The following is a 27,998-nucleotide window of genomic DNA, read 5'->3' as shown; positions in this document are numbered from 1 at the left end:
GAAATCCTGTGGTTTTATCATCAATTAGTGAAGTAAAAAGAAAGTTGCTCCTGACAAGTTAATAATCATAAAACACTTCTGTGATTTTGGCAAAATATTATTTTGCAATTTACTCATGGGGAGTAGTAGGGGAAATAACACATGTTAGTTGAAATACAATATGCAGTTCAAAATCACATAAACATTTTTTTTTATCTTTTCATTATTTTACTAACTTTTTTGATTTAGTTGTTTGCTTATGGTTATTGGCATAGAACTGTAATTTAAATCCAAATACATGTTTTATAATATTTTCTAAAGTATTTTCTGTTCTTTCACCACTACAGCGAGCCTTTTGTCATCTTCTCGGGGGGGCTTTCGTATGACAAGGCGGGGCGGCGGCCAACGCTAACCATCATGCACGGCAAGGCCATCACCGTGCTGGAGATGGACTATCCTATAGTGGAGTTCATGGCACTCTGCGAGACTCCTTACAACAACGGTGAGTGAAGGCGATGACAATGATAGAACGGGTCGTACCTTCTGGGTTTAGCTCAGTGTTAAAGCCAACCAGATGTAGTACAAGTTTGGAGTTGTTCTGCTGATTTAACCATGACATCTGACAAAACAGTTACAAAGTAACAGATCCAAAAGATTTGACACTCAAGAAAGACATGTTTGAAGTCCTCAAAGCCCTTCTCTACTTCTGGTAGATGAAAAACATTCTGTCTTCAAATGTTTGTTCTTTGTGATTCCGGTTGAATATATTTCATACCTAAAGAAGATTATGTAAATGTCTCCAAAACAGCAGCAAGTGTTTGCAAACAACGTTCAGCTATTCAGTGAATGTGACTCAAATGTACAATATTCAACTTTAGAGTCAGAAACTCGTGTTTGTTTTGGTTTTAAAACATTTCTGAGGTTCAAATAAGGCTGTAGATAACGGAAATAGTATCCTAACAACACTCTAAAGATTGTTTTATCCTGTGTGGTTCTAACTGATGTGAGTATGGAAAAAGCATGATCCTGACAGCTTGGCTTTATATACCGCAGAGGTCCAGGAGCCTTATGCAGTGGTGGTGCTTTTGGAGAAGGACTTAATCGTGGTGGATCTGACACAGAGCAAGTACGTGTTCCGCAGAAAAGTACCGTAAAGCTGCTAAGCTGCTTGTGACGGATATCAAAATCCACTTTTGAATTGAAATGATATCACCTGACATCATAGGGTAAAATATGACATATATCATTTATACATAAGCCCTATGTTACATTCAATAACACATAAAAGAGTTAAGGATCTAACCTGTCACTCAAATCTCTACTTTAGGGAGAGAATAAAGACATGTCACTTTACTCTCATACTGATATGGTGCGCTTGTGGCAGACTAACACCTAAGGCCAGGGAATACAGTTAAATCGCAGCAACACAAAACAAATGAGGCCGAAATAGTAAGTAGGAGGTTTTAAATGAGGTTGCCTAGTTAATTAGGTAACCCAATTAAAAGTGCTAGATATACATATCTCCTGATGGCTTAATGTACCTCGATCTTATCAAGATTGTGTCCACATTGTCAGTTTATTGATTAGCTGCTAATCAAGTTGACATTTTAATTATAACTAAGTGAGTGTGGGTGTAGATTAAATGCAAAGTAACCCCCACTTCATTAAGTTCACTAATCAAGGACTTTTGTAATGTCATTTATACATGTTGTACAGAACCTTTTATATTTCTATGCAATTACATAGTAGTGTCACTTCTACCTCAGCCGCAGCTTGAATGAAAGTGAGGTAAAGTGTTGATAAAGATGACGTTTGCTATTGTGATGCATTTAGTCAATCCAAACCCATAATTCAGTAGCAATAATACATAAAGATTCATAGAGCGATATGGGTATTCCTCTGATGTATTGAATTAACAACACACAGTCATTATTCTACTGCACAGTATTTCATGTTACATTCTGTTTTACCTCATCTTGTACAAAGTTGAATTGCACAATTGTATGCCTTAATAAAGTTATATATAATATGTTTCACTTACTCTTTTAGGTCTTAATTATATTATAGTCTGTTGCCCTGTTGGCGCCGCCTAGGAATTGAGAACTACTGTGGCTCCTGTGCATATCAAAAAGTGGATTTAGAATCTTGAATGCAAAAACATATCAAATGCACATGTTTTGCAGCTACCCTGTCTGTGAGAATCCTTACCCCATGGACATCCACGAGTCTCCAGTCACCTGCACGGCCTATTTTGCGGACTGTCCGCCCAACCTTATCCCCATCCTCTACTCCATAGGAGCTAAACACAAGAAGACCGGCTACAGCCAAAAGGTAGGAGAGGGGAGATGTGAGTAGGGGAGGGGAGAAGTGAGTAGGGGAGGGGAGATGTGAGTAGGGGGAGAAGTGAAGAAAGAAGTGAGTAGGGGAGGGGAGATGTGAGTAGGGGAGGGGAGATGTGAGTAGGGGAGGGGAGAAGTGAGTAGGGGAGGGGAGATGTGAGTAGGGGAGAAGTGAGGAGGGGAGGGGAGATGTGAGTAGGGGAGGGGAGATGTGAGTAGGGGAGAAGTGAGTAGGGGAGGGGAGATGTGAGTAGGGGAGAAGTGAGTAGGGGAGGGGAGATGTGAGTAGGGGAGGGGAGATGTGAGTAGGGGAGAAGGTGAGTAGGGGAGGGGAGATGTGAGTAGGGGAGGGGAGATGTGAGTAGGGGAGGGGAGGGGAGAAGTGAGTAAGGGAGGGGAGATGTGAGTAAGGGAGGGGAGATGTGAGTAGGGGAGGGGAGATGTGAGTAGGGGAGGGGAGATGTGAGTAGGGGAGGGGAGATGTGAGTAGGGGAGGGGAGATGTGAGTAGGGGAGGGGAGAAGTGAGTAGGGGAGGGGAGAAGTGTAGTAGGGGAGGGAGATTGTGAGTAGGGGAGGGGAGATGTGAGTAGGGGAGGGGAGCAAGTAAAAGTAAAAGGATCATTAAAAAAACCTTTTATCGAGTGATTTCTTTATACTTTATTGAAAGATACTACAATAGAAGTCATAAAGCGGTTGTCTAATAGTGGTTTCATATCATTAAGGTTACTGAATCTTCACAATGTATGAAAAATGTTCAATTGCACAAAATAATGACTGCAATGAACTTGAAATAAAGGATGGGTTATCGTTACCGTATGACTCAGTGTAATCCGTTTTGTATCTGTGGATGAAAGCGTGTGCTGTTGGAAACCAAAGCTAAAATCCTCAGCATGGTCATTCTGTGTTTTCTAATGGAATATATGTTTTGGAATATCATTCAATCTTTACATTATAAGAAAAAACAATAGATGATTGACAAAACGAATCATCACTCTCTCTGTTCCCGTGTCAGGAGTGGCCGATTGCCGGAGGATTGTGGACGTTAGGCTGCAACACCTACCCAGAGATCATTCTCACAGGGTAAGTCAGACATAATAGAGACTTTGCAAGTCCATACACATGGCGGCCACTAGCATAAGCTGTTGGGAAAGAAATGTATATGCTTGATAGGGATCTTAACCTCTTCTCAACAGGTGCATTGGGAGTTGTCTGCTTCTAGGCAATCTCAAACCCTGCACAGTTTAACATTTGAAATACGTAATAACACCTGTCAGACTTTTAAGATCTAAGATACATATCTGCCATTAAAGCAAGCAGCAACATGAAATGCCTTTTCCATCATTTCCTGAGTAATTAAGCTTATTAGCTAGTTTTCCTAATAGACTTAATGATCTTGTCTTCCTCTTTCTTTAGACATGCTGATGGATCAATTAAATTTTGGGACGCATCTGCAAGTAAGTCCACTCTTTAAGCTGTCCATGTTTGTGAGCTATACCGAAGGGACATGTTGTGTTCATCTCAGGCTTTTGTTACACAGCTTGCTCAAATGAACAATATTGTTTCATGAATCCCAGGGTAAGTCATTTCAGATTTGCCATGGGCTTTGAGCTTACTAATTAAAAGCGTCATTGTCATATGAGACGGTCTACAAGCAATAAGGGACTTGGCACTTTCACAGATGGATACACACTAAAAAACAGCATGTAAATGTGTGTTTTTCTCAAAATCTTTGCAAAGACATTTGACAGCTGTTTTCCGTGAATCTCGCCATGCTAGTTATTAAGAATGATAACCTTCCATGATAATAAGACGGGCACATTAAACCATTTCATTTGTATGTGTACTCTGTGCTATATTGGACATTGGGTCTGAACCTCAATGTATTTCCAAGTCAAAATAAGGTTGTGTTTTTGTACCATGCTTCTCATGTAATGTTTTGTCATTCATTTTGTAATATCTTCTTTGTTCCATCTTTGTTTCTACTACTTAACATATATGTATGATCAAATAAATCAATAAATAACTCAAGTCCACAGATCCTTTAACTTCAGCAAGTCTTCAGTGCATTTAATGGAAACATGTTTACAGCCTTTTTTGGTACCTTTTCTTACAGTCACACTACAGATGTTGTACAAGCTGAAGACCTCCAAAGCCTTTGAGAAGCCAAAGCCAGTAGAAGGCAGGGCAGCTGACTTGATGGAGGAAGACCCCTTCGCTGTCCAGATGGTCAGCTGGTGCCCCCAGAGTCGCATCCTCTGTGTGGTCGGCATATCAGCTCACATCATTCTGTATCGCTTCAGCAAATATGATGCCAACACTCAGATTACGGTGAGAGGGGGGAGAATCAGAGTAAAGGAAATGATGAGAAATGAGGCCACTGCCACAAACTCCTCTCTGAAAGTGTCTTAAACTTCCCCTTGTCCGTTTTCTTTCCAAGGAAGATCCAATGTAAATAATCCCTATTGTTGTATCATCCTCAGTCATTGGAGGTGCGCCTACAGTGTGAGTCGGAGGATGTCATCTCTCCGTCCGACAATGAAAACAACCCGTGCTTCTCTGAGTCCGGCTCCCACTCCCCGCAGACCCACCACCCAGCCAGCCCCGGCAGCAAGACCCCTGAGGGGAACAAAGACACCATCCCCTGCCTTAAGTGAGATCCCCTCTCACACAACACCGTTTCTGCAACAAATGACAAAACAAATATATTTTTTATGAATTCTTTGATCTTTACAGTTATTTATTTACACATTAAAAGTGATTTTTCATATTTCCACCAAACATGTCTCTTTCTCACTGACTACTGTATGAATATTAGTATTTCAATTCTTTCTTTATGTCTGTTTCAGGGTGAAGGAGCGGATGGTCAGGGTCCCTCCTGGCTACCAGGCAGAGCTGGTCATCCAGTTGCTGTGGGTCGATGGAGAACCCCCACAACAGATCACCAGCCTGGACATCAACTCTGCCTATGGCCTGTAAGTCTGCAGATACGTGTCAGTCTCTCTGTCTGCTGGTCTCTAGATAACTCTGATTCCTCATCAGACTTCATGCAACGCATCATGTTATAAATGATCGTAATTATTTGCCCAACACCATGCCCACGTATCCATTTATAAGCTCCATTAAGCCTCTAAGAAACCCTGTATAATATATTTCTTTTATAGATTACAAGTCGCCTGAACATGGTACAGGTGTGCCGCAGCATGTTTGAGGAAAGTAAGGAGCTGTGCTATAAGAGGCAGTTGAACATGAATATAGATATAGTCTGCAAATCAGCTGGTTTATCTAGGTATCCATCTCATTTTGAATATGGCAAGGCATTTCTTACATCATTTGTCCATAATTGATTACATATCTTTGCTCGTCCACACTCAGGAAGGCAATCCCTGTTATAACTAGTCATGATATAAAGATATATAAAGGACAAAGCTTTGTCTATCTTTTCTTATTTTATTTTGTGACAGTAGCTTAAACTTAACACCATCCTTCAGCTTTATAGTGCTGCACTATATGAAGTAAAGTAGATAGAGGAAGTGTCTCCAGGATTACACCTTAGAGACCAAGATGGTTTGTTTTTGTATTGCATTGAACGGTTTCAGATGGCAGCAAGTGGTTCAAAGTTCAACCTGCCGAAATCAGCTAATACACTGATTCTCAAACACACACAGTATTGTATTTCCGTCCATCTGCCTGCGTGTAACTTTTTCTACATTGGCCTATCTCTCAGTTTATATTTGTAGAGTAATAGACCCCATGCACAGGTTTAGGGTGGTATTTAAAAGTCGGTTTGAGGTGTCATGACATGCAAATGTACCCTTTGCCAGCCAAAACAACCCCACTTTCTTTCCTGTGGCCCCAGGTGTTACACTAAATAAAGCATGTGAAGGTCAGCATGTTGGCCAGTGAATAGCAGCTTTCAGGAGCAGTAGCGACAGGATACATGGTGATGCAAGGTTGAAAAGGCTAATCTGTCATATGTAAGTGTGCGTATTGTTCCCTGTAGAAAGAGCAGTACACACCTGTAGATAACACCAACTGGTTATGTTTGTGTTTATTATGTATTCATGAATATAGGTGAGTGTTTATAAAGAGTGAGGGCTTAAAAGTTTCTGGAAATGGGGATATGGGTACGGTCTAGTGCCGTTATTAGATCACAGAGATTACTCGCATTGAGCTTTTATCACGGCTGCCAGAATTTGCCAAAGTTATTATAAAATGGTACATTGCACCCCTGAGATTGTACCCAACCACACCTCATCATTTCTGTCTGTCTCATGGTGTTTACTCCAGGAATATTTGTATCACGTTACATTTGTATAAATATTTCAGCCTTTATAATTCAAAAGTGATGCGTGTCTGAGTTGATTGACCTTCTGAACTCAGAGTGCTTTTATATGTTTGCTGTCAAAGGAAGTTCCGTTGGCAGAAACCATTAAAATCACAGCTCTTTCAAAAAAGATCTATATGGTTCAAGGAAGGGCAGTATTTCCCTCTGTCCTCTAAAGCTACTCACAGCTTGAATAGATTGTGGGAATTGATTTGGTTTTCTTGTTTCATTTGTTTTGTTTTTTCTCAGGGTATCCGCGGGGTCTTAACAAGTATTAAAAGTTGATAAATCAATTTAGCGAAAATGAAGACTATCAAAAAGTATTAAAAAGTATTAAACGGAATTTTCCAAGGTATTACATTGTGTAGCTTGTTTTCAATAAGTATATAAATTGTCCAAAGAGGTTGCATTCTAAAGTTTGCCTGAATGTAATCATGGCGTAGGTGTGTAGTGTGATTCTGTGTAGTTTATTTATGGCATCCCGTTGGATTGGACGTCATCTGAACAGATCACTGCTTGATAGCCGACAGCTTATGTTTAAAGAAAAATAATTGCTTATGTTTACTGGGTTAAGCCTTCTGTTTGCATTTGACTGACTGACTAACATTCTGACATTAAAGGGGACCTATTATGCAAAATCCACTTTGTGATGTCTTTTATACATAAATATGTGTCCCCGGTGCGTCGGGGAACTCACGCAGCGTCAGAAAATAAAACCCTCTCTCTTTTCCTCCGTGCCCAAATCTAAACAAGTGTACAACGAGCGGATACAGATTTGCTGCCGAACTGACGCGTCCATCCGTGGTGACGTCGACGGACCCACAGAAAGTTACTATCAGAAACAATGCCTGACGTGTTTTGGACGTCTTTGTTTACATTAGCAAGCCTCGCTAACACTCAGAGCTAACCTGTCCTAGAGAGCACATGTGTTTAAAAAGCAGGAAATAAAGAAAGAACTCACCTTAAGAGAGAAAAAGCATTTGAGCTCCATACTATTTCAGAAATAATCCTTGACGTGGTTTAAACAGAATGGTGTTTTATCACAACCAAATTTAACTTTATCTCCGGTAGAATTCTGATCAGGCATTAGCTCCGCCTCCTCTTTATTTTTTTCAAGCTAAGGACCCAAAATCTGCGTTTCTCTAACAGGGCTACAAAAGAGGGGTTTGAGCAGTATGAGGCATGGCTAAAATGCATGATCTGTTTGGTATTTAAAAAAACAAAAAAACAGACAGTTTTATATAGGTATGGCCCGACAATATATTTTTCAAATATAGCATGATAGGTCCACTTTAAATAATGTGAAGTTGTAACAGTAACACAGAACATGGCCTATAAAAGGAGTTTTTTCTTTATTGGCATTGTTTTCAGCCTTTAGCTTTTATCAAGGAATGTCGCGCTGCCCGGTGATGTCTTTTATTTCGTGTAGTAAGACTCAAGCTGTGTTTAAGTGGCACATACTGAAAGGCTGGATACGCGTAGGGTTTGGCCACTGCTGCTTTTTCAATTGTTGGTCTTTGACTGTAATATGAGTGATGTGTATTCAAATTCAAAATCTTGTTTGTGATATTGAAATTGTTGTTCACATAGACCAGATGACAAAAAGCCTATCAGACATTGTGGTGGCTGTCACCTCTTAAACCATCTGACCATGTGACAGTGATTTAAAGTGAACCAGACATCTCCATCTTAGATACCGGTCAGCAGTGATTGACTGGCTCAGCTGCAAATTTGAGTGACATCTATGTTTTGGCTTTTTTGTTATGATTACTGGATTCAAAAACCACCATAGAGCCATTTGTTGTCAACATCTAATTGTGGTCAGCGTCTGATCCACTGGAACATCTTTAGTGTGTGAAAACAAACAGAATCATTGACTGCCAATGAGTTTCTCTTGATCAGTTAAACCAGAGGCTCTACAGCAGCCAGTGGTAGCAGGTGGTGATGGGGCTTATGGGAAATCCGGTGTTAATATTCAAAAACAGCAGCTCGAGATAAAGACAGGGTTTCGTAGACAGTAATTACACCAACATGTCACCGTTTATTTGCCAGTGTTTGATAGTGTTACTTGTAGCACCTTTAATGTCAATGGGAATAACCTGGAGAAATACTATTCAAAAAATCATCTCAGCTGAATGACGCACCCTTTCTCCGTATCAATGAAACATGTCTGTGTGTGTCTCCAGTTTGGCGTTTGGGAACTGTAATGGCCTAGCAGTGGTGGACTACTTGCAGAAAACCATCCTGTTGTGTATGTCCACACTGGATCTGTATGGAGGCGCAGACCCTTACCAGCGCCTTACCCGCTCCCCCCGCAGGAACAGACAGTCCACCTCAGGTAGCACACACACAAACCCACACACATAGACAACTGCCCACACGCACATGCACGTATACAACTCACTGTGCAGCCATACGATAATGTGTCGATAATGTTGTTGCTACATCCAGACTACCATCTATTCTCCTGTCCTCTCTCTATCTCTACTACTGTGTCTTCTTCCTAAACCTACTGTCTCTTCCTCTGTATCTCTTATCTTTCTGAGGTTCGACTGATCTATACTTCCTTCCTTTATTTAGATTTTGTGCAAATTCAATCAATACCTCTGCTCTCAAATTGATCAGACATGTGCTTCCCTTAGATAAAGGACTTAGGCAGATCCACACAAGGATGGCAGTTGTTCAATATTGTTCTTATTTTTAAGAGTTAAGGTAACTAAGGTTTACTAATTTCGATCACATGTTGAGGTTATCAAATGATGTAAACATATGAATGTATAATTAATAAATGTTTCATATATTGAAAATGTCAACTGGCCAGCAATATATATGGTAGTTAGACTTAACTACTACCAAATTCAGCATTGAAAACAACTCTGAAAGGGGCCATTTGGCTGGATACTTTTAATTTACATTGAATACACTTTCCAGACAACGCACAACTTTATATTTACACAAGTAATATTTTGCATTCAGGTGATTGTACTGCTCTTGCATAGACATATTTGAATAATGCTTCTGCTTATGCTGGTCAATACTATAAAATATATGAATGTATTACATTGTTACAGAGACCAAGACTATGTTTGCTTTTGATACTTAGTATTTAGTGGTAGCACAAAAGTATTTTTACTTAAGTGAAGGTTTGGATGCTGCTGCATACTTCAGAGTATTTTCCTTCAATACAGGATCTTAGAACGTCCTCCGTGTTTTAGTGTTAATGGAAAATGGGCTTAAATCTCTATCAGATATGTTTTTAACAAAATGATTCAGAGGAAGCTAAAATTGGCCATTTGTACAAAATGCAGACCATTGACAAGTTGCATCAATGATATGTATCTGTATCAGCAGTCAAAAACCTGTATCAGTCAAACCTTACTTCTTTCTCTTTTTCTCACACATTAACTTACAAAGACCAAAACACCACCTCAGTATGCCTGTCACAAATCTGCACTATGAAGTGCATGTTAACAGGCTGCGTGTCATTCCACATTGGCATTGTTATGCATGTTGTCCTTTGTTTATCTCTGTCCTTTCTGTTTTTAGTCTTGCTTGAGCATAGATCTGTAGTCTAAAGCCACAGAGGTGTCGTTGTCCTGACCCCTGCCTCCCTTCTCTCTGCTACTGAAACCTAGCTGGTGATGGTCTCCAAAGGCTCTTATTTAGGCTACTGATCTTGGCTGACCCTACAGTAACCTCTGCATTTGAGAACTAAGCCGCTCAAGTGGTTTAATATTTTAGATGTCTAAGACCCTTTAGGCAATTTAGAGTACACAGCTCTCGTATTACATAATTCCCAGAAGTGTAGCTGAGAAAGTTTGACAGGTATTCAGGATTTTGTGAAGGGGAATATTAACGTAGAATAAGAAATGGCCCTCAAAATCGTTTTGCTGTTACATAAGTGCTTTTTATTGACTGCCACAGCACTTCTTTTGTAAAAGTCTTCATGTGTCGGGTCTTTAAAATCAATTTGGAGACCAAAGGGAAAATAGAAACGGGCGAGCGTGCCCTTTTCTCCACCCCAGGTGGTGGTGTTATAATTTCTAGCCTGTGCTCTGCTGGAGTTGATATAACACTAAAGTGACAATTCTTAAAAGACCAAAAGGACACTTGCTAATCTGTCTTTAAGCTTGACTTTTTATAACTTTTTACCAACTTTTAGAACATAGTTTGCTGTCCTTTCCACAACATTTCTAGCTGTTGTTGCCACACATATTTGTATGTATATATATATATATATGTCAATCAAATTTAGTCTATTCATCTCATTAAATGATATTGATAATTCTTGGTGTGTTTCTTATTCTCTAATGAAGGCTTATGTTAAAAAGTATACAAACAACATGTCATGTAAAGCAATGATTTGATGCAACAAGAGATTTATTTGAATGCTGTTTAAAGGTAATGTTATGTTCCCCGCTAGCACAGTAGCTACCTCTTGTGCAAATGACCGATCACATCAGCTGTAGCGGGTATTTCCTGTCTGCCCCCCCCCTGACACTAACTCGGTTGCTGCTTGCTCTCTCCACTCTAAGCCTGTGTGTTCTTCTCTCTCCCCCTCCCTTCCCTGTTCCTCCCCTCCCTTGCCTCGGTCCCAAAATGTCTAAACTGCATTCATCAATCCTCCCTCACCTTCCCCTTACATTCTTCCTTACTCTTCACCCTTGTTTCCTCCTCCTCTACTTTTCTTCCTTCCAACCTTACCACCTGTTTTTCTCTTTCCCACCTTCCTGTCCTCCCCCACTCACCCTTCACTCATTATTCCTGCCCACCATCCCATCCACTACTCATTCCTTCCCTCTCCTCCCCCTCCCTTTCGGGGACTCTGTGGCTGCTGCTGCTGCTGCTACTGCTGCTGCTGCTGCTGTGGGCATGTGGGCCTGCCTGACAGACTTTAGCATGCGTGGCCTGTCTAACTTTTATTCAGATTCAAAGAAAAGGTTCCGTACATCCTATCAGAGTAAGTCGGGCCTTACTAAAGGCTGGGGGACTCTGTGTTTGTGTGCGGGGGGGGAGGTGGGGTTGGGGCAGTGTTGTGGGGGAACATACTTGAACAACATGGAGATGGCCAAGAAGGTATGATGTGGACTGAAAGCCAAGGGACAAACTAAAGATATGATTGGAACTAAGTGCTTGTTTCCTATCTTCATTTGGCCTTATAAAACAGAACGGCCCTATTCCAGTCATGTCCAATGGTTTTGTCCTTTGCACAGCCACTCCCTCAAGTCTTTTAAGTAAGGGCAGTTATAAATAGTATATGATCCATGTGATGTATATTTGAACTGAAGCAAAATGGGGTGAATAAAGCCTTCCTCATGACCCACTAGGCCTAGGCAAACCAACATGTCTGCTTCTGGTTGATGATTACAGAGGAAATCTTAGTTTTATACTAAAATAATGTTTTCAAGGTCTTCAAAGCCAGTGTAAATGATTAAAGGAAACGTTCATTAGGAGGTTTTGCTGGAAACTTGCTGCAGAGAAATAATTAAACGAATCAAACATTTTTGAACTGTGACGAATAAGTGAGGCTGTTAATGAAGCACTAATGAACGTTGCTTAAACACCAGGCATTGGTCGTCAGACAGAAAGGGAAAATAATTAGATATTTGCGCATTTGTGGTGCATTTAAAGTGGAAGTAGGTATGACTTCTCCTTCTGCCTGTGCTTGCTGCATGTGATCAGTTTTTGATCAAATGTGTGTTTGTTCTGTTGTGTATTTTGATTGTATATGACTTTTTATCATGAGATTTGCACTACACACTGTACATCCCTAATTAGTGTCATGGTGACATTTGTTATGGAATCTGGTGGGGAATTTTAAATAAAAGTGACTGTAGATGGAACAGATAGTAGTGCAGGTTTCATCAGGTTTCAGCCACTCTGCTCCCGGAAAAAGAATCCTTAGAAATATTAACAGTGGAAGGGTAAATAACAAACGTCACATATTAAGAGAGATATGAAATCCCCATTAAATGAGACTTTCACAAATGCTCATTCAGAACTAGTTGATTGTAGAACATTGAAGAACTGAATTCGAAAGCTCTTTCTTTTTGGTTCTGCGTGGCTGACAACCAACTTCTGTGAAATCCCATCTGAGTGACGAGGTCAAAGTGATCTGACAGTCTTTGTGCATTCTACCTTTCTTCCTCCTGGCTGCCATTGGCGGCGACAGGCCTTACGGAACTCTCTGACAACCAGCAGTCCATTGACATGGAGAGAAGCAAGTCGCCCACCTCAGGTAACCTGCAGACACACACACACTGCGGAGAGCACCTTCCCTGTATGGAAATATGTTCTGTGATTGGCACTGTGAAGCTTTGCTGGGATGCCTTTGTCTTTGCGTGCGAGATATACCTCCAGTCTGCAGCCTGTGGACACTTCACCCTTCACCAGATCATCTTCACCTGATCTGAATGGCAGCTGATGCAAATTGCAACTCAATGTTTGAGGTTTGAGTGTGGACATATAGAGTGGTTCAGAAATGAGTCCTACATCCATAAATGAGATATCATTTAAGCTTGTGCGGTTCCCTAGGCTTGAAGTCAATGGTTTTTCCATGGATTTTTGGTTAGATAAGGTTTATGGTTGACACTAATCCGAGGTTTTCATGTGACATTAAATATGCTCGAAAACACCCAATTATTGGTTGTCTGAAGCTATTAAGAGTCTTAAAAAAATGACAGGTGGTAACAGTTAGCTATTTACTTACTTAGTTGTAAGTATAATAAATGTGTGTTTGCTTATTTTCTGCAATATTCCAAAGTCCAATGGAAAAATGCTTTCCACCTTTGGCAAAGAAAGCCTTTTGTGATTCTTACTTTTGGTTGTTTACAAAATAATAAATGTCAACACTGCACTATTCTATTTCAGTCAAGATTTTAAAGAAGTGCAGGGCGTGCTGAAAATACGTCCAGTTGAGAGTTGTCTTTGAAAAGAAGTCGGTGGTCAGACATTTTGATTGCTTTATATTGTGGTATTTCTGAAGCATTTGGTCACAGCTGATTTTATTATTCCACAAAGGTAAGCCAGTGAAAAGAGTTGACGTATCATATGCTCTTCCTCTTTATCCTTTTGTTGACGTTCTTGATTTCCCAACTCTTCTTATACTCTTGGACTCCAGTCCTGACACTGTTGTGAAGGGATAGAAGAAAGTAGCCAGGAGATTGTATTTACAGACATAGAGAGTCAAATATATAGCAGGCCCAATAACATGTTTACCTTAAAACATTGCCCATACATCAGCTGGCAGCAGTGGTGATGACCTGCAGCTGAAAACATGTGACACTAACCGGCTATATCTTACAGAATAAAGTCTTAAAATATCTGAGGTCAGAAAACTTCTCGCTGCTGGTTAAATTATTTATTTGTATCATCCATAATATATTATAAAAACCTCCTGTACACTGCTTGCAGTTAAATATGTTCTGGCATGTTAGTGTGTAGTGTGCAGTTCTTGACTTGAATTACATGTTATAGGATGAGGAAATGGACTTGCGTGTTTAGAGGGAAATGATGAGGCTGATATATACATGTCCTTAATATGTGCGGTAAAAGCTTTATTCATAATCTTGTCACCTGTTTTGGGTTTCAGGATCACAGGAACAGTTTGATAGATGGAGGTTTGAAGTTGAGTGCAAGAGATAAGCTGCATTAGCCAGCTGTCATCGATTAGAAGATCATTTGTTGGTACGGAGTAACATTTGGACACTATGAATGACGATTAAACTATGAAATCATTTATACAGTGGCAGTTGAAAGCTTGCAAAAAAAAGGAAACAGATGTGTAAGGCAAGGCAAGTTTATTTATATAGCACTTTGCAACACAAGGCAATTCAAAGTGCTTTACAAAAGACGAAAGACATTAAGAAAATGGCATTTAAAATCAGTCATTAAAAATAAAAGCTAATAAAATAAACATAAAAAAAAAAAATACATGGATAAAAGTTACAGTGCAGTCTAAGATATGAATAGTTCAATTAAAAGCAGTGACAAAAAGAAAAGTAGTAAGAGTTGTGGCGGACCTGCAGGTTTCTGGGAGTCTGTTCCAGATGTTTGGAGCATAATAACTAAACGCTGCTTCTCCATGTTTAGTTCTGACTCTGGGGACAGAAAGCTGACCAGTCCCTGAAGACCTGAGAGATCTGGATGGTTCATCATTTAGCAGGAGGTCAGAAATGTAATTTGGGCCTAAACCATTCAGTGCTTTATAAACCAGCAGCAGTATTTTGAAATCTATTCTTTGAAACACAGGAAGCCAGTGTAAAGACTTCAGAACAGGAGTGTAATGGAGGAAGAGAGAAGTTAGAACATTTCCCTGCCGGCGCTTTTGTATCTGTGGTGGGAAATCATTTTATCTCAGCAAATTCAAGACTTAAAGGTCAAATGAGAGAGTGTGTAAGTCTGTGCTTGAGACACTGGCAAGCAGTCCTGCTGTGTCCTCGGGGCTCAGAGTGCTTAGTTAGGCTTTACCAAACCCACTAAATGTAAAAGCTATTATATGATGCTAGTCTATTCCATTTAAAATCAAGTTGAATAGTTTCTTGAGTTCAACCATTCAAGAAATTATTAACTATTTCATAGCGTTTATTTCTAAACGTTATGAAAAGACTACCACGTACTGGTATTCTCCTACAAAAAAACAAGCAACATTTATTCCAGTAATCCAAGCAGAGGTACAGGTAAACTGTATTTGTTTCATTAACAAGCTGTGGATGTGATCTTTGTAACACATCATTAGCCAGTTAGAAATCTCTGCATTTATTCCCAGTAGTGTGTGAATGCTAGGACCTGAGAGAAGTGCCACTGTGTGCAAGTATTCAATTAGTCTGATGTGTTTTACAGAGAATAAAAGCTTTGGGGATTTGTCGCAGCACCAAGGCACTTCATATGCTTCAGAAAAAAAATAATGTGACAGGCTTCAGGCCACCAAAGGCGCGGCTGTTTCCCACTTTCCATCTGACAATGCCTCAACTCTACCCTTGTTCCTAGAGGTAATGAGCTCACTTTGCTCCATGTTGCTTTGTCCGACTGTGCCCATGTTGGCCTCATAGGTCAAAGCCTTTGAATTACTCATATTCACCTTAGACAATGTCCAAGGGAAATCCGCCTGGAGTCACAGGTAGAATCCCGTCTGCCCAATTATAAGCATTTCCTGTTTGAGCTTTACTTGAGAGCCAGGCATCCAGAAGGACCTTGGAAGGAACGATAACTGTGATGACTCCTAGAAGCCTCGCTGGGGAGGACCAACTGGGAGATGACCATTGGGCTGACCTTGAACACAGTAGAGGGATAATATATTGTGTTAACCCAGAAGGACCTATGAGATGTGGCTGGAATGGAGGACGGCTAAGTTGTTTTGTTAGCTGTATGCCATCACATCCTAACCCAGATGAACAGCTGAACATTGATGGATAAATAGACCTCGATGTGTAATGAATTCATTGGACCTAGTGGTGCTGCGTGAAACCAGCCTTCTGTATTACTTCTTCTGTAGCTTTTTCAAAACATGTAGCCACTTCGGGATGGACTGTGCTAAGTGGGCATTTATGAATGGCTTTGGGACAATTGTACGAGCAGTAATCACAGGCTATGCAAATAACCTGGACCTGACTTGACAAACGTAACTTCTAAAGACATACGGTATGAATGCTAGTTCACTACAAATGATGTTGTTAAATGTCTTTCAGGTTCTGTCCATGGTACGGAATTGGTTGTATCACCTGTTGAGCTTGTCTTTTGAAAATCTGTCCTTTTTGTCTGTTCCTTTGTGCTCTCCAGTTTTGCCAGTAGGCTTCAAAAGGAGAGCATACGAACATAATAATAAAGCCAGGACAAGATGTTCTTTGCTATCCTTGCCGGGAGTTTTTCGGTATTGTGATGTGGACTAGGTCATGGTCATCCTGTCCCTTCAAAAGCCTTTCATTTGCTAATTAGAGAATCTTGTAGGGATGGAACAAAGCAAAGACACAGCATGATCAAGTGTCTGAGTCTCTTTGCTGGAGAGTGGACAAAAAGGCAGCAGCTATGGAGCAATTAATCTGAGTGCAGTTTCAATAAAGACGGAAATGTTAGGAGTTGTTAATAGCAGTGTGACCTAAATTGAATGTTTTTAAAGAAATGGCGTGTATTCCAATCATTTGGATTTAAAATGAAAGAAGTTAAGTTTGGAAATGAGGAAACACAGCTTTGCTCTGCTCAATAGGCGAATATTTTATTTCTTCCTTCTGAATATTAACGTCCACCTTTCTCCATGGCCATTAGAGGCTGTCTCACTGTCCCTGGCACGCCATGTGCATTGTGTCTGTTCTTAGCCCTGTGCAGGCTGTGGACAGCTTATTAAGGAAACCAGCTATCGTCCCGATTCACCCCATGTGTCAATAACTGCAGCAGACTCTCTCTCCTCGCACATCGTTCCCTCTGTTTTACCCGACCCTTTTCCTATCTTCCCTTTGTCATTAGGCCCAGTAATTGGCCCTTCTCCTGTCTGAAAGCTGTCTCCCTTCACATCCTACCCATTGTCTTCCGTTTTATGTCCTGAAGTCTGTTGTTTTGGGTTTTGGGTCATGCGTTATATTTCCACAGGGAGCTTTATGCCACAGGTGGCTGTAGCAATGCTTACTTGACCAGGCCCTGTTTGTAAGATGGACTAACAAGATCGGATGTCAGTGAGCACTGCCTGAACTGGCAGGATATTTTTAGAGGTGGGCTTGTCAGGGGAGAAAGGGAAGAGGTGAAACTACACAGTGTGTTGAACTGGTGTCACCATGCATCTCAAGGTGGCTTCGGAAAACTTAAAATAGGTCTGCTTATTCAACTCAGCCCTGCTGGTGCAATACCATTTATATTACATAGTAAAAACCCATGAATTGTGTTGCTACCTTTGCTAATAAAATTAATTAAATGGACAAGTATTGTTTACAATAAATGTGTTAAGTATGTGTTTATTGCACGTGCCTCATTTTGCACGTCATTTGACATTTTTTTTACAATTGCAACCAACATTTATCTTTAACAATAATCAGGTACTTGACAGCGACATGGAAATGATATATTATATGTTGTCTGTTTGAAATACATGTATTGAAATGTTAAAAAGAAAGTCGGGAACTCAAAAATAAATTGCCTTGAGACATCAAGGCGGGTCACAGTGACATGTGTGTAATAAACCTGGATGACTGACTGCCTCTATGGATTTGGTAGAGACATACTTGACTAGTAATTGTGGTGATGTTAAAAGTAGTGTTCCTGTGTAGTCAGCTAGTAGCAGTAGTAGTATTGGTGTGGTTTGTGATAGTAATAGATTATCTTTTTACAAGGTTCTAGCATCATTGCTGTCGGAATAGTGGGTTTCCAACTAACACTTTTCATAACCTGTTTTCCTTCCTGTTACCTGCAAGTCTCTCTTCTCCCCAGTTCACCCACTGTGTATGTCTCTCCCCTGTTGCCCTGAAAAGTCTGTGTCTGTTCTGTTGGATCTCCTATTCCAGTTCATTACCCAACCTCCCTTCACAATGACCCACGCGTCCTGCCCGAGCCTGTGGCCAGTCTGAGAGCCAGCCACTGCAGTCCAGTCTTTTACTTGCTGGACAATGGTAAGAGGAGGGATGTGTCACGGATCTCAGCCTCTTCATGAACATCTGCTTGTGTTTTGATGCAACAAGGGAGGGGCGATGGGAGTATTGGTTTGTTTTCTTGGCAGGTGGTTGGTTCAATGTTGCACCTTGCATGCTAACTCTGCTTCCACACTGTGAGCAACACAATCAGAGGCACATTCATACCTTACACAACCAAACAACTATTATATTAAGTGTATGTCAAGGGCAAATAACGCTTACTTGTTGACCAACACCTCATGAATAACAGAAATCCATAGCTTGTGCAAAACGGCCCAAAATTGATTATAACAATTCAGGGCTTCCCTGTTACTTCAATTTTGATTTCAAAGGTTTAATATCTAAAGAAAATAGGTGTTGGATGTATCCTACATTAAAATGTGCAAGTTCTTGAGGAGGCTTCACTGGTAACCCCTGTTTGCTAGCTAGATAGTTAGCAGTTAGCAGTTTGGGCTTACAAATAACTAATAAGAAACATAGCTTTCACAAAGTCACTATGAATATGTTCAAATACAACGAAACACATTCTAACCCTGAAACGTTCACAATACAATGACAGAGTTGCTTGCAGTGTAAACAAGCTGACAGGAAGTGTGTGTTTTTAGGAGTAGACTATCTGTCACTTCCTTGTCAAAATGTTCCATGCGTTTGTGCGACTGCTGGTGTTGCATTATCTCTCTGCCCAGGCTGCAGGGGGTTTGACATTGTGTTGTTTGTTGTATACGTGCCAGATGCGGGCTTTGAACTTCAATCATCATTGGCCAATACACTGCAAGGCAGACGGGCTTGGGAAGGGTGAGGGGTTGTATTCCAACCGGGTACCTCTCCTCCTCAATTGTCTCGGACTCTTGTGATTCATTCTCTGTGACGTCAATCTTTGTGCCTCCACTGGAACTACATTTCTTTACCGTAAAAAGCAACATGCTACTTTACATGTCAGAGTCTCTCTTACTGTGTGTCGATAAACCCATCTCATTATCAACTTGGCTATCATTCATCGCTGTCTCGTCGAACTAACTGCATGGTGTCCAATATTTGGCTCGCTGCAGTGCCTTCTAATATGACTGCAGCTTGCTTTGTACGTTTATCAGTGTTGTTGTCCAACATTACCCCCATATATGACCTTAGCACTTTGTGCATTACAATGATTCAGTCTCATAAACTCCCCTATACAAATAGCGAAGTGTCTGTAAGTTGATTCGTCGGGTTCATCATTTTGGTCCAGACTGATATAAATCAAAAGATTATAGGATTGGTTGCCGTGATACACAGACTGTGATTTACAGTGACACATTCATGATCCCTATAGGATGAACCCTACTGACCTTGGTGTTCCCCTGATGTTTCAACTAGCAACAGCATGAGTTTAAAATGTGATGTTTTTTTTATTTCAATATCTTGACAGCTTTGGGATGGAAAATGGTCAAATGCTGAAAAGCTCACCTTAGATTATGAAACGTCATACCTGCTACACATCAGCACGGTCGCATCGTCACTGTGATTAACATGTTAGTATGCTGACATTAACATTTCACTCAAAGCACCGCCTCACAGAGCTGCTAACATGGATCTAGATTCTTAATCTTGCTAACCCCTTAATCTAACAGCGTTTTATCTTCAAAGGCATCGATCTCACTGGCATCGATTGTAGAAACACAGTAGACATCTGTGGGATCATAAAAGCACTTTTGAAGGTGAAACACACTGCTTAATACTAATCACAGATGTGTGTATTGGACACACTGCTAAGTACACACATGGGGTTAGTCTAACATAAAGTGTTGTGTAAAGTGTTTTATATTGTCACATAAGATACTAACAAGACACCCATATGGAGTTAAAGGTACCATGAAATAAAGCACATGAATTATAGAAAATATCATTTAAGTAGAACATGTTGCCATATTTAGGTACATTATTGTAATGTTGCTCAACCGGCCAAAGTTAGGCTGTATGTTTAGTGAGCATGTCGTATAAGGCGGGACAGCAGCTGCAAAAACAACGGCTGTAATTGTTTGGTTAGTTATTATTCATATTCACAATAGACCACCCATGAAGCATTAATGCAGCCACTGAGCTATTAAACAGAGGAACATCTGATGAGATGATGTGTTCTGTTACTGTATCCCTAACACTGCACGTTTCATGTGGTTGAGGGAGGCAGCATCTGGCCACCGCAGATTATTATGAAAACACACACACACACGCTCCTCTATTATCTCATTAGCAACCCTAATTGGAATGGCTATACTTACTCCGGGAAAAAATGGAAACAGGAATTCATTGATTGAGAAATTAAGTTAGAGCACCATAACACTGCATTTTCCTCAATAAAGGATATGCATTGTTCCTCAAAATGCCCTTTGATCCTACATGGTCCTTCAGAGAAAATAAACTAACAATGGAATTACATGTATTTCATTACGGTAGATACAAAACTAGTATTTCCCTCCAGTACAATGTCTTCTGCTGTACTTCTTTTTATGGTACTGTATGGAGAAAGGATTGAAACCATGAGTCAACGTTTTTTTTTTTTTTAGGAATCCTCATTGATTCCTTGATTGTAAAACGGTCAGAATAATAAATAATGCAAATTCATGATCATGCTGTTTTCCTTGGTGTCATGAATTGTATCAGAAGTCATGTAAACACCATCCCTTGTCTCCCACATGTTAAGTTAATCATTCAACACAAATAAACAATGAAATATTGCCTTCTTTTTGAGGGGAAACCGAACCATAACATCTCAAGTTCGACCTTTGCAGTTTTTTACTTACTGCAAAATGCTTGCAAAATGTGTTTTGAAAAAGTGATTTTGTTATCCTCACTGTCTGACTGTGATTTTGTATTGACACCCTGTGGTGTCACCCTGTTTATTTGTTCAGTAAAGACCTTTAGCAGAGTCATTCAGATTGTTGATGTATGCTGTTAATGAGCAATTACATCTAATATATTTGTCTTGCCTTGTTGCAGTCCAACAAGACAATTACCATTTAGTTTTAGGAAATACATTCTCAGAATGTTGATATCTAGGTCAGTTAAGTTGACCCACTGTAGATATTGTAGAGATAGCTGGGAATACTGGCCTGGGACAAGAACGGAGCATGTCTTTTGTAAACATGCCTGCCGTGTTCAACTGCAACAATTTGCATGTTCTGTTTCTTAGTTCATTTGAGTGACTTCCATTTTGTTTTGTTTGAGGTTTTTTATTTTTGTTTTGCACCTTGGTTTGTCATTGTTTTACTTAGATTACTCCTACTTTATTTTGTATCATTTATTTTTTTTATTTGAAGGGATTAACTGGTGCTTTGTTTCCTATTCTTTTGTTTCAGTAAAGGGACCCGGCAGAAAGTTAAGTCTGCCGACAGATCTTAAGACTGATCTTGGTACGGTAGGCGAAAGCCAGCAGTTTTCACTTAATTTCCTTTGAGTCATTTAGTTTCTGCTTTTGTCATGTTTTCAAGGCTTTTATGGTTTTTATTCTCACTCAAACTTTCTCCCTTCAGTTTACTTGTCACTTCTTCTCCTGTTCTACCAGCCCATGATGGACTGAAGTGTTTGTCCATGTTGCCCTTTAATGTATTTTGATTTGATTAAAACCTTCTGTATTCTCTACATTTTGCAAGTGTTTATAAAGGTGATTTGTAAATCATGCCCATATTTAAATTTGAGGTTTTCTATCGCTTTATCATGATTGGACCATCTTCTGATTTTACACTTCATTGACAGCCTTGCTCTACAGTGGTTGGATCACTCGCTTCCTTTGTCATTGTTACTGGATCATTTAACTCTTAAACCGTCTTTTGACTGGATCATCTGCATTCCAGAAACTGAGGGTCTCCTCCCTTTCATCTCTTCTGCTGACACATCTTGATCTCAGGTTCCTTCGCTCTGCTTCTGCAGACTGCTGCTTCACACATGCTGTCCCCTATTCCAACTTCTGCTTCTCTAACACGCAATGTGCCAGTGCCTAATTATTCCTGTGACTTGCCTCATGTAATGACTTTCTTTTACCTGACAGGTACACCAAATGAAACTTGTTATAGCTAGTTCAGCCAATGTTGACAATGAGAACATTAACTAAACTTCTAAATCCAATTGTGAGAAGATTAACCTGTTCCGCGCTAAAATGTATATTTGTAGAAAAAATGAAAGCAATATGGAAAGCTTTGGGTTATGCAAATGATCTTTGTCAGAACAGGGTGTTACAGAGAGTATGACTCTGAAGTGTGTGTGTCTGTGTATATGCGCAATAGTGTGTGCACTCTGATGGATAAGTGCAGTAAACTGTTTGTTGGGGAGTGTGTACATTCTTTGTGTTACCAGTTTCCTGCAGAACATTTTGAGGCAAATGAATAATGTGCTGCCTGCCTTATTGAAATGCACAGTTACAAAACATTAAGACAGATACACAGCGCCTGCATTGGTCTGTTCTGCAGTGTTCAATCTCTGCATTGCCTCACCTTGTCCTGCTGTGAAACTGGGCGAGTGTTGCACGCGTAGCCTACTGGGAGGCGCCCCGGGGTTTTCATCTACACTTTGAAATTGAATCATTTGTGCATCAACTGGCTGAACAGGAGACATGTTCGATGTGACAGACGTGTGATCTGTGCCAAACACTGGGCAGACATCGACAAGAGAGTATTAATCCTTGTTTCTACTAATTATCAAAATGCTAATTATCCTTTTGCTTCATGAGTTTTAATAAAAGAACATTTCTGTGAGGAAGGGTTTCATCAGATGGGCCTGTCAACGCTAAACTGTTTTCAATTTGGTTTTCTGCCACAAGAATGCCGTTAAAGAAAAGGGCACTGTTTTATTTACTCGTTTCTGAAGACACGTGAGAAGAGTACTGAGGCAGTAGGTATCATTAGGTTTAATTACGGCTGTTTTGGCAGCGCTTGTGTCCAAACTGCGGACAACAAAGAACCGCAGAGTGCTCCCAATCCTGCCTTTCTTTCCCTTGTCTCATTAATACGGTTTGGCTCTAAACTATTGATTGTGCCCACACACACTGTACATTAAGGACAAAGCCGCCAACAAACTCAATCCCTGACGGGAGGCCATGCAAGGATGCAATTCCAGAAAGCAACAAGTGTTTCCTGTCACCACCATCTGTGGCTGATTGTGTCTTTTTTTAAAGAAGCGGACATTAGACTATTTTTGTTTTCTTGCTCTATTACTTGAACTATACTTGTAGCCTTTTGCCATGAATCAACATGTAGTAATAACAATGTTGTACAGCTACCATTCTTAAAAATAAATAAATAGTTTCTTGAAAATGAACAACAATACAAAAGAATCAAAGAAGACGCGAAGTGCAGATGAAACAAGCCTGTCTTTGTTTGATTTTTGTTCTGACCAGATGAAACTGCATTCACGATTTGCCTTTGCATTTTGCTCCCTTTACTAGCTATTGCCCCAGCCTCTCTTTCTCTTCCCTACTCATACTTACTTCAGACCACTCTCCAGCCCTGTTTCACTCACTCGCTTTACCTTTCTCTGTCACCTGCATATTTCTTAATAACAACCTACAATCGGCTTGCTCCTCTTACACTGCAAACATATCCATCTTCATAGGTCAAGTAGTATAATGCTGAAAAGATTAGATATTAAGTTGGCATTTTTAAAAAGATAGCCAAACTCCAAATAGGGTGAGGGCGATCCGTACGTGTCATTGAAAGCTGCATTATGAATAAGTAGAACGATCTCTCCCCTTATTTGAAGACGTGTAAGGACATATGGAGATGGATATTGCGGCATTGGATAGGAATATTTTTGAATGTTTTCTTTCCCTCCTTGTATTGTTTGCTAATGCTTTGCCGTTGTTACAGATCATGTCAATGGACATTGCACTAGCCCCACCTCCCAGCCCTCGGCAGGGAAGCCTCGTGTCCCGATGGTTCCCGAGGGGCCACGGCTTACCCGCAGAGGCCCTGGCCGACCGCCCTTCCGCAAGGCCCAGTCTGCTGCTTGCATGGAGATCTCTTTGCCTGTGTCCCACACTGAAGGTGTGTGCTTGTCTTCCCAACTCCCGTCCCTTAACCTCTTTAACATACCCTCCCTCATAACAAGTGCATGCCACCCTCCCTCCCTGGGGTAAGTGGATTAAAGCTTGATATAAAGTTAACACAAGACAAGTGTATGCTAATGCAAGTTAGCAGCATAGAAACTTAACAACCAGGTTCAATATACTCATTTTATTTTTTGTTCGCTAAAGCCCTTCAACAAACAGTGATTGCCCAATCTTTCCCTAGCAGGGACCAAACACACCAGGTCTTTTGACACTTTGGCTTTCGCTGTAGTACACGCAATACGTGGAGTTTGTGGTGTTCATTTCTTAGCCATTAGTGTCCATTTAGCTAGCTAGGAAGTTACTGCTGTTAGGAATTGTGTAAACCATTTGTCTGTCCGATATTACGTAAGTTGTAACTGTTAGCATGGCCACATAACTTACCACCTACAGTAGTCAGCTACACACACAGTAACCAGTGCAAATTAACTGTAAAGCCCTACAAGATTAACTTTTTTATAACGAGTAAGCTGAACAATAAATTGTTAGCCTGAAAAAAGAATACATGATGAACATGAAACATTCCTGCCATCCATGTTGGTTTTTGATTGTTTACATTGATATTTCTTTAAAGAGATGAACTCTGCAACTTGCATTAGCATCCCCTTTCAGCATTTGGACCAGAGGTTCAGCTTCTCTTGAATGCAAGAAACGGCCCTTGCATTGTGTCCCTTACCAATGTTGCTTGTGTGGACTGTGTCCTTGGCCTGTAGGTGGGTGCAATATTGAGTGTTTTAACCAATTCATTGTTACTCCTCCAGTGCCTTTTTTCTATTGTTTTTCCACATCTGCATCAAAATGACCTTCAATGTGACGTTTAAAGCAGCGCTGATGTGTTAGCCATGAATCTCACAGTGAACTTTCTCCCACCAAGGGAAGATTTCTGCATTTGTTCAGTTTTTTAGGTACAAATCTTGCTGTTTATCTCATGTGGCCACACCTCCTGACCTACTAAAAATCTACATATTCGAGAAAAACTATTACAGTCCTCCTATAGTTAATTTGTTTGTTATTGAGAACACCTTTTTTATACTGCAATTAACATCCATTATTTGTGTTGGTTTTGTTATTCTTCTTCAATGGTCCATGTATGTTTCTATGTCTGTGTGTGTGTGGTGCAAAGAGGTGTTTCTGTGCTTTTATAGCAAATATTGCCCATTCATCTGATTTAAGCCTAACTTGATAAAACACCTTCCTCATTTTCAAAAGAGATTACATTGGCTCTTCCTTGTAGACTTGAAATAGGAAGAAACGTGGTTTACACTTAAGCTTTTTTGTTTGATATAATCCATCTTTCTTCACAACAATGGATAGCGAAAACAGAAGAAAAGTTGGAACATAAAATGAGACTCTCAGCGGTGTAATTTTAAGCTATTGACCTCAGAACTGACACAGAAATGGGCCCTGTGAGGATTCTACATCAATATCTAATCACACAGTATGTATGAAATCTGGCACTTAGTCTGTCACCGCAAGGCGACTTTGAATAAACAACATCTTCCCCCAGACAGAGATGAGACGTTCATTCTCTCATCTTAATAGGAATTCTGACATTCTCTTGCCATTTTGAACATTCCATTTCTCTCTCTTGCACTCCAAACTAGATATTTTCTTTAAGTGGAATAAGCCACTGCAAAATATCAATTGGCATTTTCAGAAGCTGAACTTCACATGTACACAATGATTAATGATGCTGGAGGATTTTCTGAGGGTGGAAATAAAATGGCAGACACCGCCCAAAGACACTTAGGTTTCGGAACCACTTATAAACTATAAAAAGTGACAGAAAAGATGATTGGCCCTAGAGGCAAAGAAGCTGTTTAGCACCACGGACATGCTCTAATTTAAAGTTAGAAAATGAAAAATGATTTTGCCGCCTTAAAGCAGCAGATTGTCAAACAGAATATGGTCTGGGAGAAAATGTCCATGTACTCCAGTCAAGGTTTTCACAATCGATCAAACTTTAGCCACGCTGCGCTATCAACAACATTATGTTGCTGACTTATCAACCTGGTGCACCATCAGCACTGCATTGCCTTGATTTTGTGCTGAGGCATCATACATAAATTAAGTTGTGTCACTAAGGAGAGAACACTTCTAGTAGGCTCTGGCTGTGCAGGTCCCTCACTCATGGTCCAGTATGTATTTGTCAGATTAACCAAAAGGCTGATCTCGGAGGCTTTAACACAGTGACAGATCCCAAAGTGTCCCAGTTACTGTAGCCGCCCTGCTATCTCATCCACAATCTTGGCAGTTGGAGTTAAGAGCATGTTACATGAGTTTCAATTTGAGTCAGCACACACATTGTGCAGTCTTTGGAGGGTTTTAACACATGCAGAGTATCTATGCTAAGTAATAAACACCATAGGTGCAGTGCTGTTGTCAGAGTTGACCCTTTTACACCAATTCTGCAATTAGATTCACACAGCATTCTTCATCGACCTCATTATACAACACTGACCTGGCGCCGAGAGGGAAGTAGTTTTTCATTAGCACAAGCTGTGTTTTATTAAAGCACACCGCCTGGGCTGCAGCTGCTCGACCAAGCAAATAAATGAAGACAATAGTAGAATTGTTTTTTTCACAGTTGATTAAATGCTCTAAAACCTCTTAAAACACATTTATTAAACTGACTTTTTAGGTAATTTAACATGAAACTTAGATCGGATTTTGCAGCATAGCATCTTAATATTTGAAGTAGCAAAATAGAGAATCTCACACAGGTAGACAGGGATTGATGTACCTGATAGGCCATTAAACATACTTACAGTACTAATGGAGTACTTAACTGTAAAATAAAATAGCCTGTTCTGGCATCTCAATCGTGCGTTTAGTGTCATTGGTTCTGGTCAGTTAGTATTGCCATGTTCCTAAGATACACCAGGTCATTGCAACCTAGTGTATTGTAATTCAAATCGATGTGTCACTCAGCACTGTGTGTTGCTCAGCTAGCTGAGTTAAAAGGAACTCTATTAGAGAAAGCTCTGCGGCTCCTGTCTGACATTAAAGCATCATGTAGTGGTGTGTTTAAGGGTTAACCTCCACAGTCTCCTACTCTTATAGTGCTGAACAACTCTGACCTAAATCAATTGGCAGTGGTCATCTCAAGCCCAAAGGTTTTTGGTCGTTTTATTTTCTACACACCAAATGCAGCATTATATTTCATTTGACCCTACAAAATCCTCCTGTGTTCCAAAGAAATAGCTGATTCATTGTAATCATCTTTCTAATAACCCCTGTGGATGGCATTGGGTTAAACCTTTCCCACTGGACACACTAACTTCTGACCAAAATATCAACCCGGCACGCATGATATTGCATAATTTAGAAAGCAACTTGCTGTGAAGTTTTCTGAGCACACTCCTGCTTCCAACACATACTGTGAGTATAATGGATATTCGTCCAACCAGGCACCACTCGCGGGGCTCTAGAACAATAATGAATAATAATAATGCAGTTTGTCTTCCCTTGGCCAGCGCAACACATTACCTGCAGACTGTATGTGTTTCAGATTCATTGACCCATGTATGCTGTATCAATCGATAGAAACATCTGCCTCTTATATAATGGAATATCCAGAACTATATATCAATATTTAAATGTGTTGCTGTGTTTTCCTTTAAGCACTCTACAGCTTTTGAATCTGCTTTAGAAGAATTCCGATAGTTTG

At 40.2% G+C, this 27,998-nt stretch overlaps 1 protein-coding gene across 7 annotated transcripts in view; it reads left to right on the top strand.

The window, feature by feature from the left end:
• The window catches only part of stxbp5l (syntaxin binding protein 5L), a 214,687-nt gene that overhangs the window by 178,281 nt on the left and 8,408 nt on the right, over positions 1-27,998 (top strand). For 2 of the 7 annotated variants that reach the window (XM_034110230.2, XM_034110229.2), the window contains exons 10-23: positions 327-481; positions 1,033-1,105; positions 2,163-2,310; positions 3,332-3,399; positions 3,733-3,773; positions 4,433-4,647; positions 4,800-4,969; positions 5,166-5,291; positions 8,830-8,981; positions 11,535-11,603; positions 12,816-12,881; positions 18,130-18,234; positions 21,588-21,641; positions 24,090-24,266. In XM_034110230.2, the coding sequence (XP_033966121.1) occupies positions 327-481; positions 1,033-1,105; positions 2,163-2,310; positions 3,332-3,399; positions 3,733-3,773; positions 4,433-4,647; positions 4,800-4,969; positions 5,166-5,291; positions 8,830-8,981; positions 11,535-11,603; positions 12,816-12,881; positions 18,130-18,234; positions 21,588-21,641; positions 24,090-24,266 (1,619 nt within the window). The remainder of the gene's footprint in view (positions 1-326; positions 482-1,032; positions 1,106-2,162; positions 2,311-3,331; positions 3,400-3,732; positions 3,774-4,432; positions 4,648-4,799; positions 4,970-5,165; positions 5,292-8,829; positions 8,982-11,534; positions 11,604-12,815; positions 12,882-18,129; positions 18,235-21,587; positions 21,642-24,089; positions 24,267-27,998) is intronic. The other 5 variants (XM_034110232.2, XM_071207092.1, XM_034110234.2 and 2 more) reach the window with 5 other exon arrangements.

This window comes from Pseudochaenichthys georgianus, chromosome 21 (assembly GCF_902827115.2).
Source record: "Pseudochaenichthys georgianus chromosome 21, fPseGeo1.2, whole genome shotgun sequence".
Lineage (NCBI taxonomy): Eukaryota > Metazoa > Chordata > Actinopteri > Perciformes > Channichthyidae > Pseudochaenichthys > Pseudochaenichthys georgianus.
The sequence above is the reverse complement of the archived record's forward strand: the minus strand, read 5'-3'. Positions and strand labels throughout refer to the sequence as shown.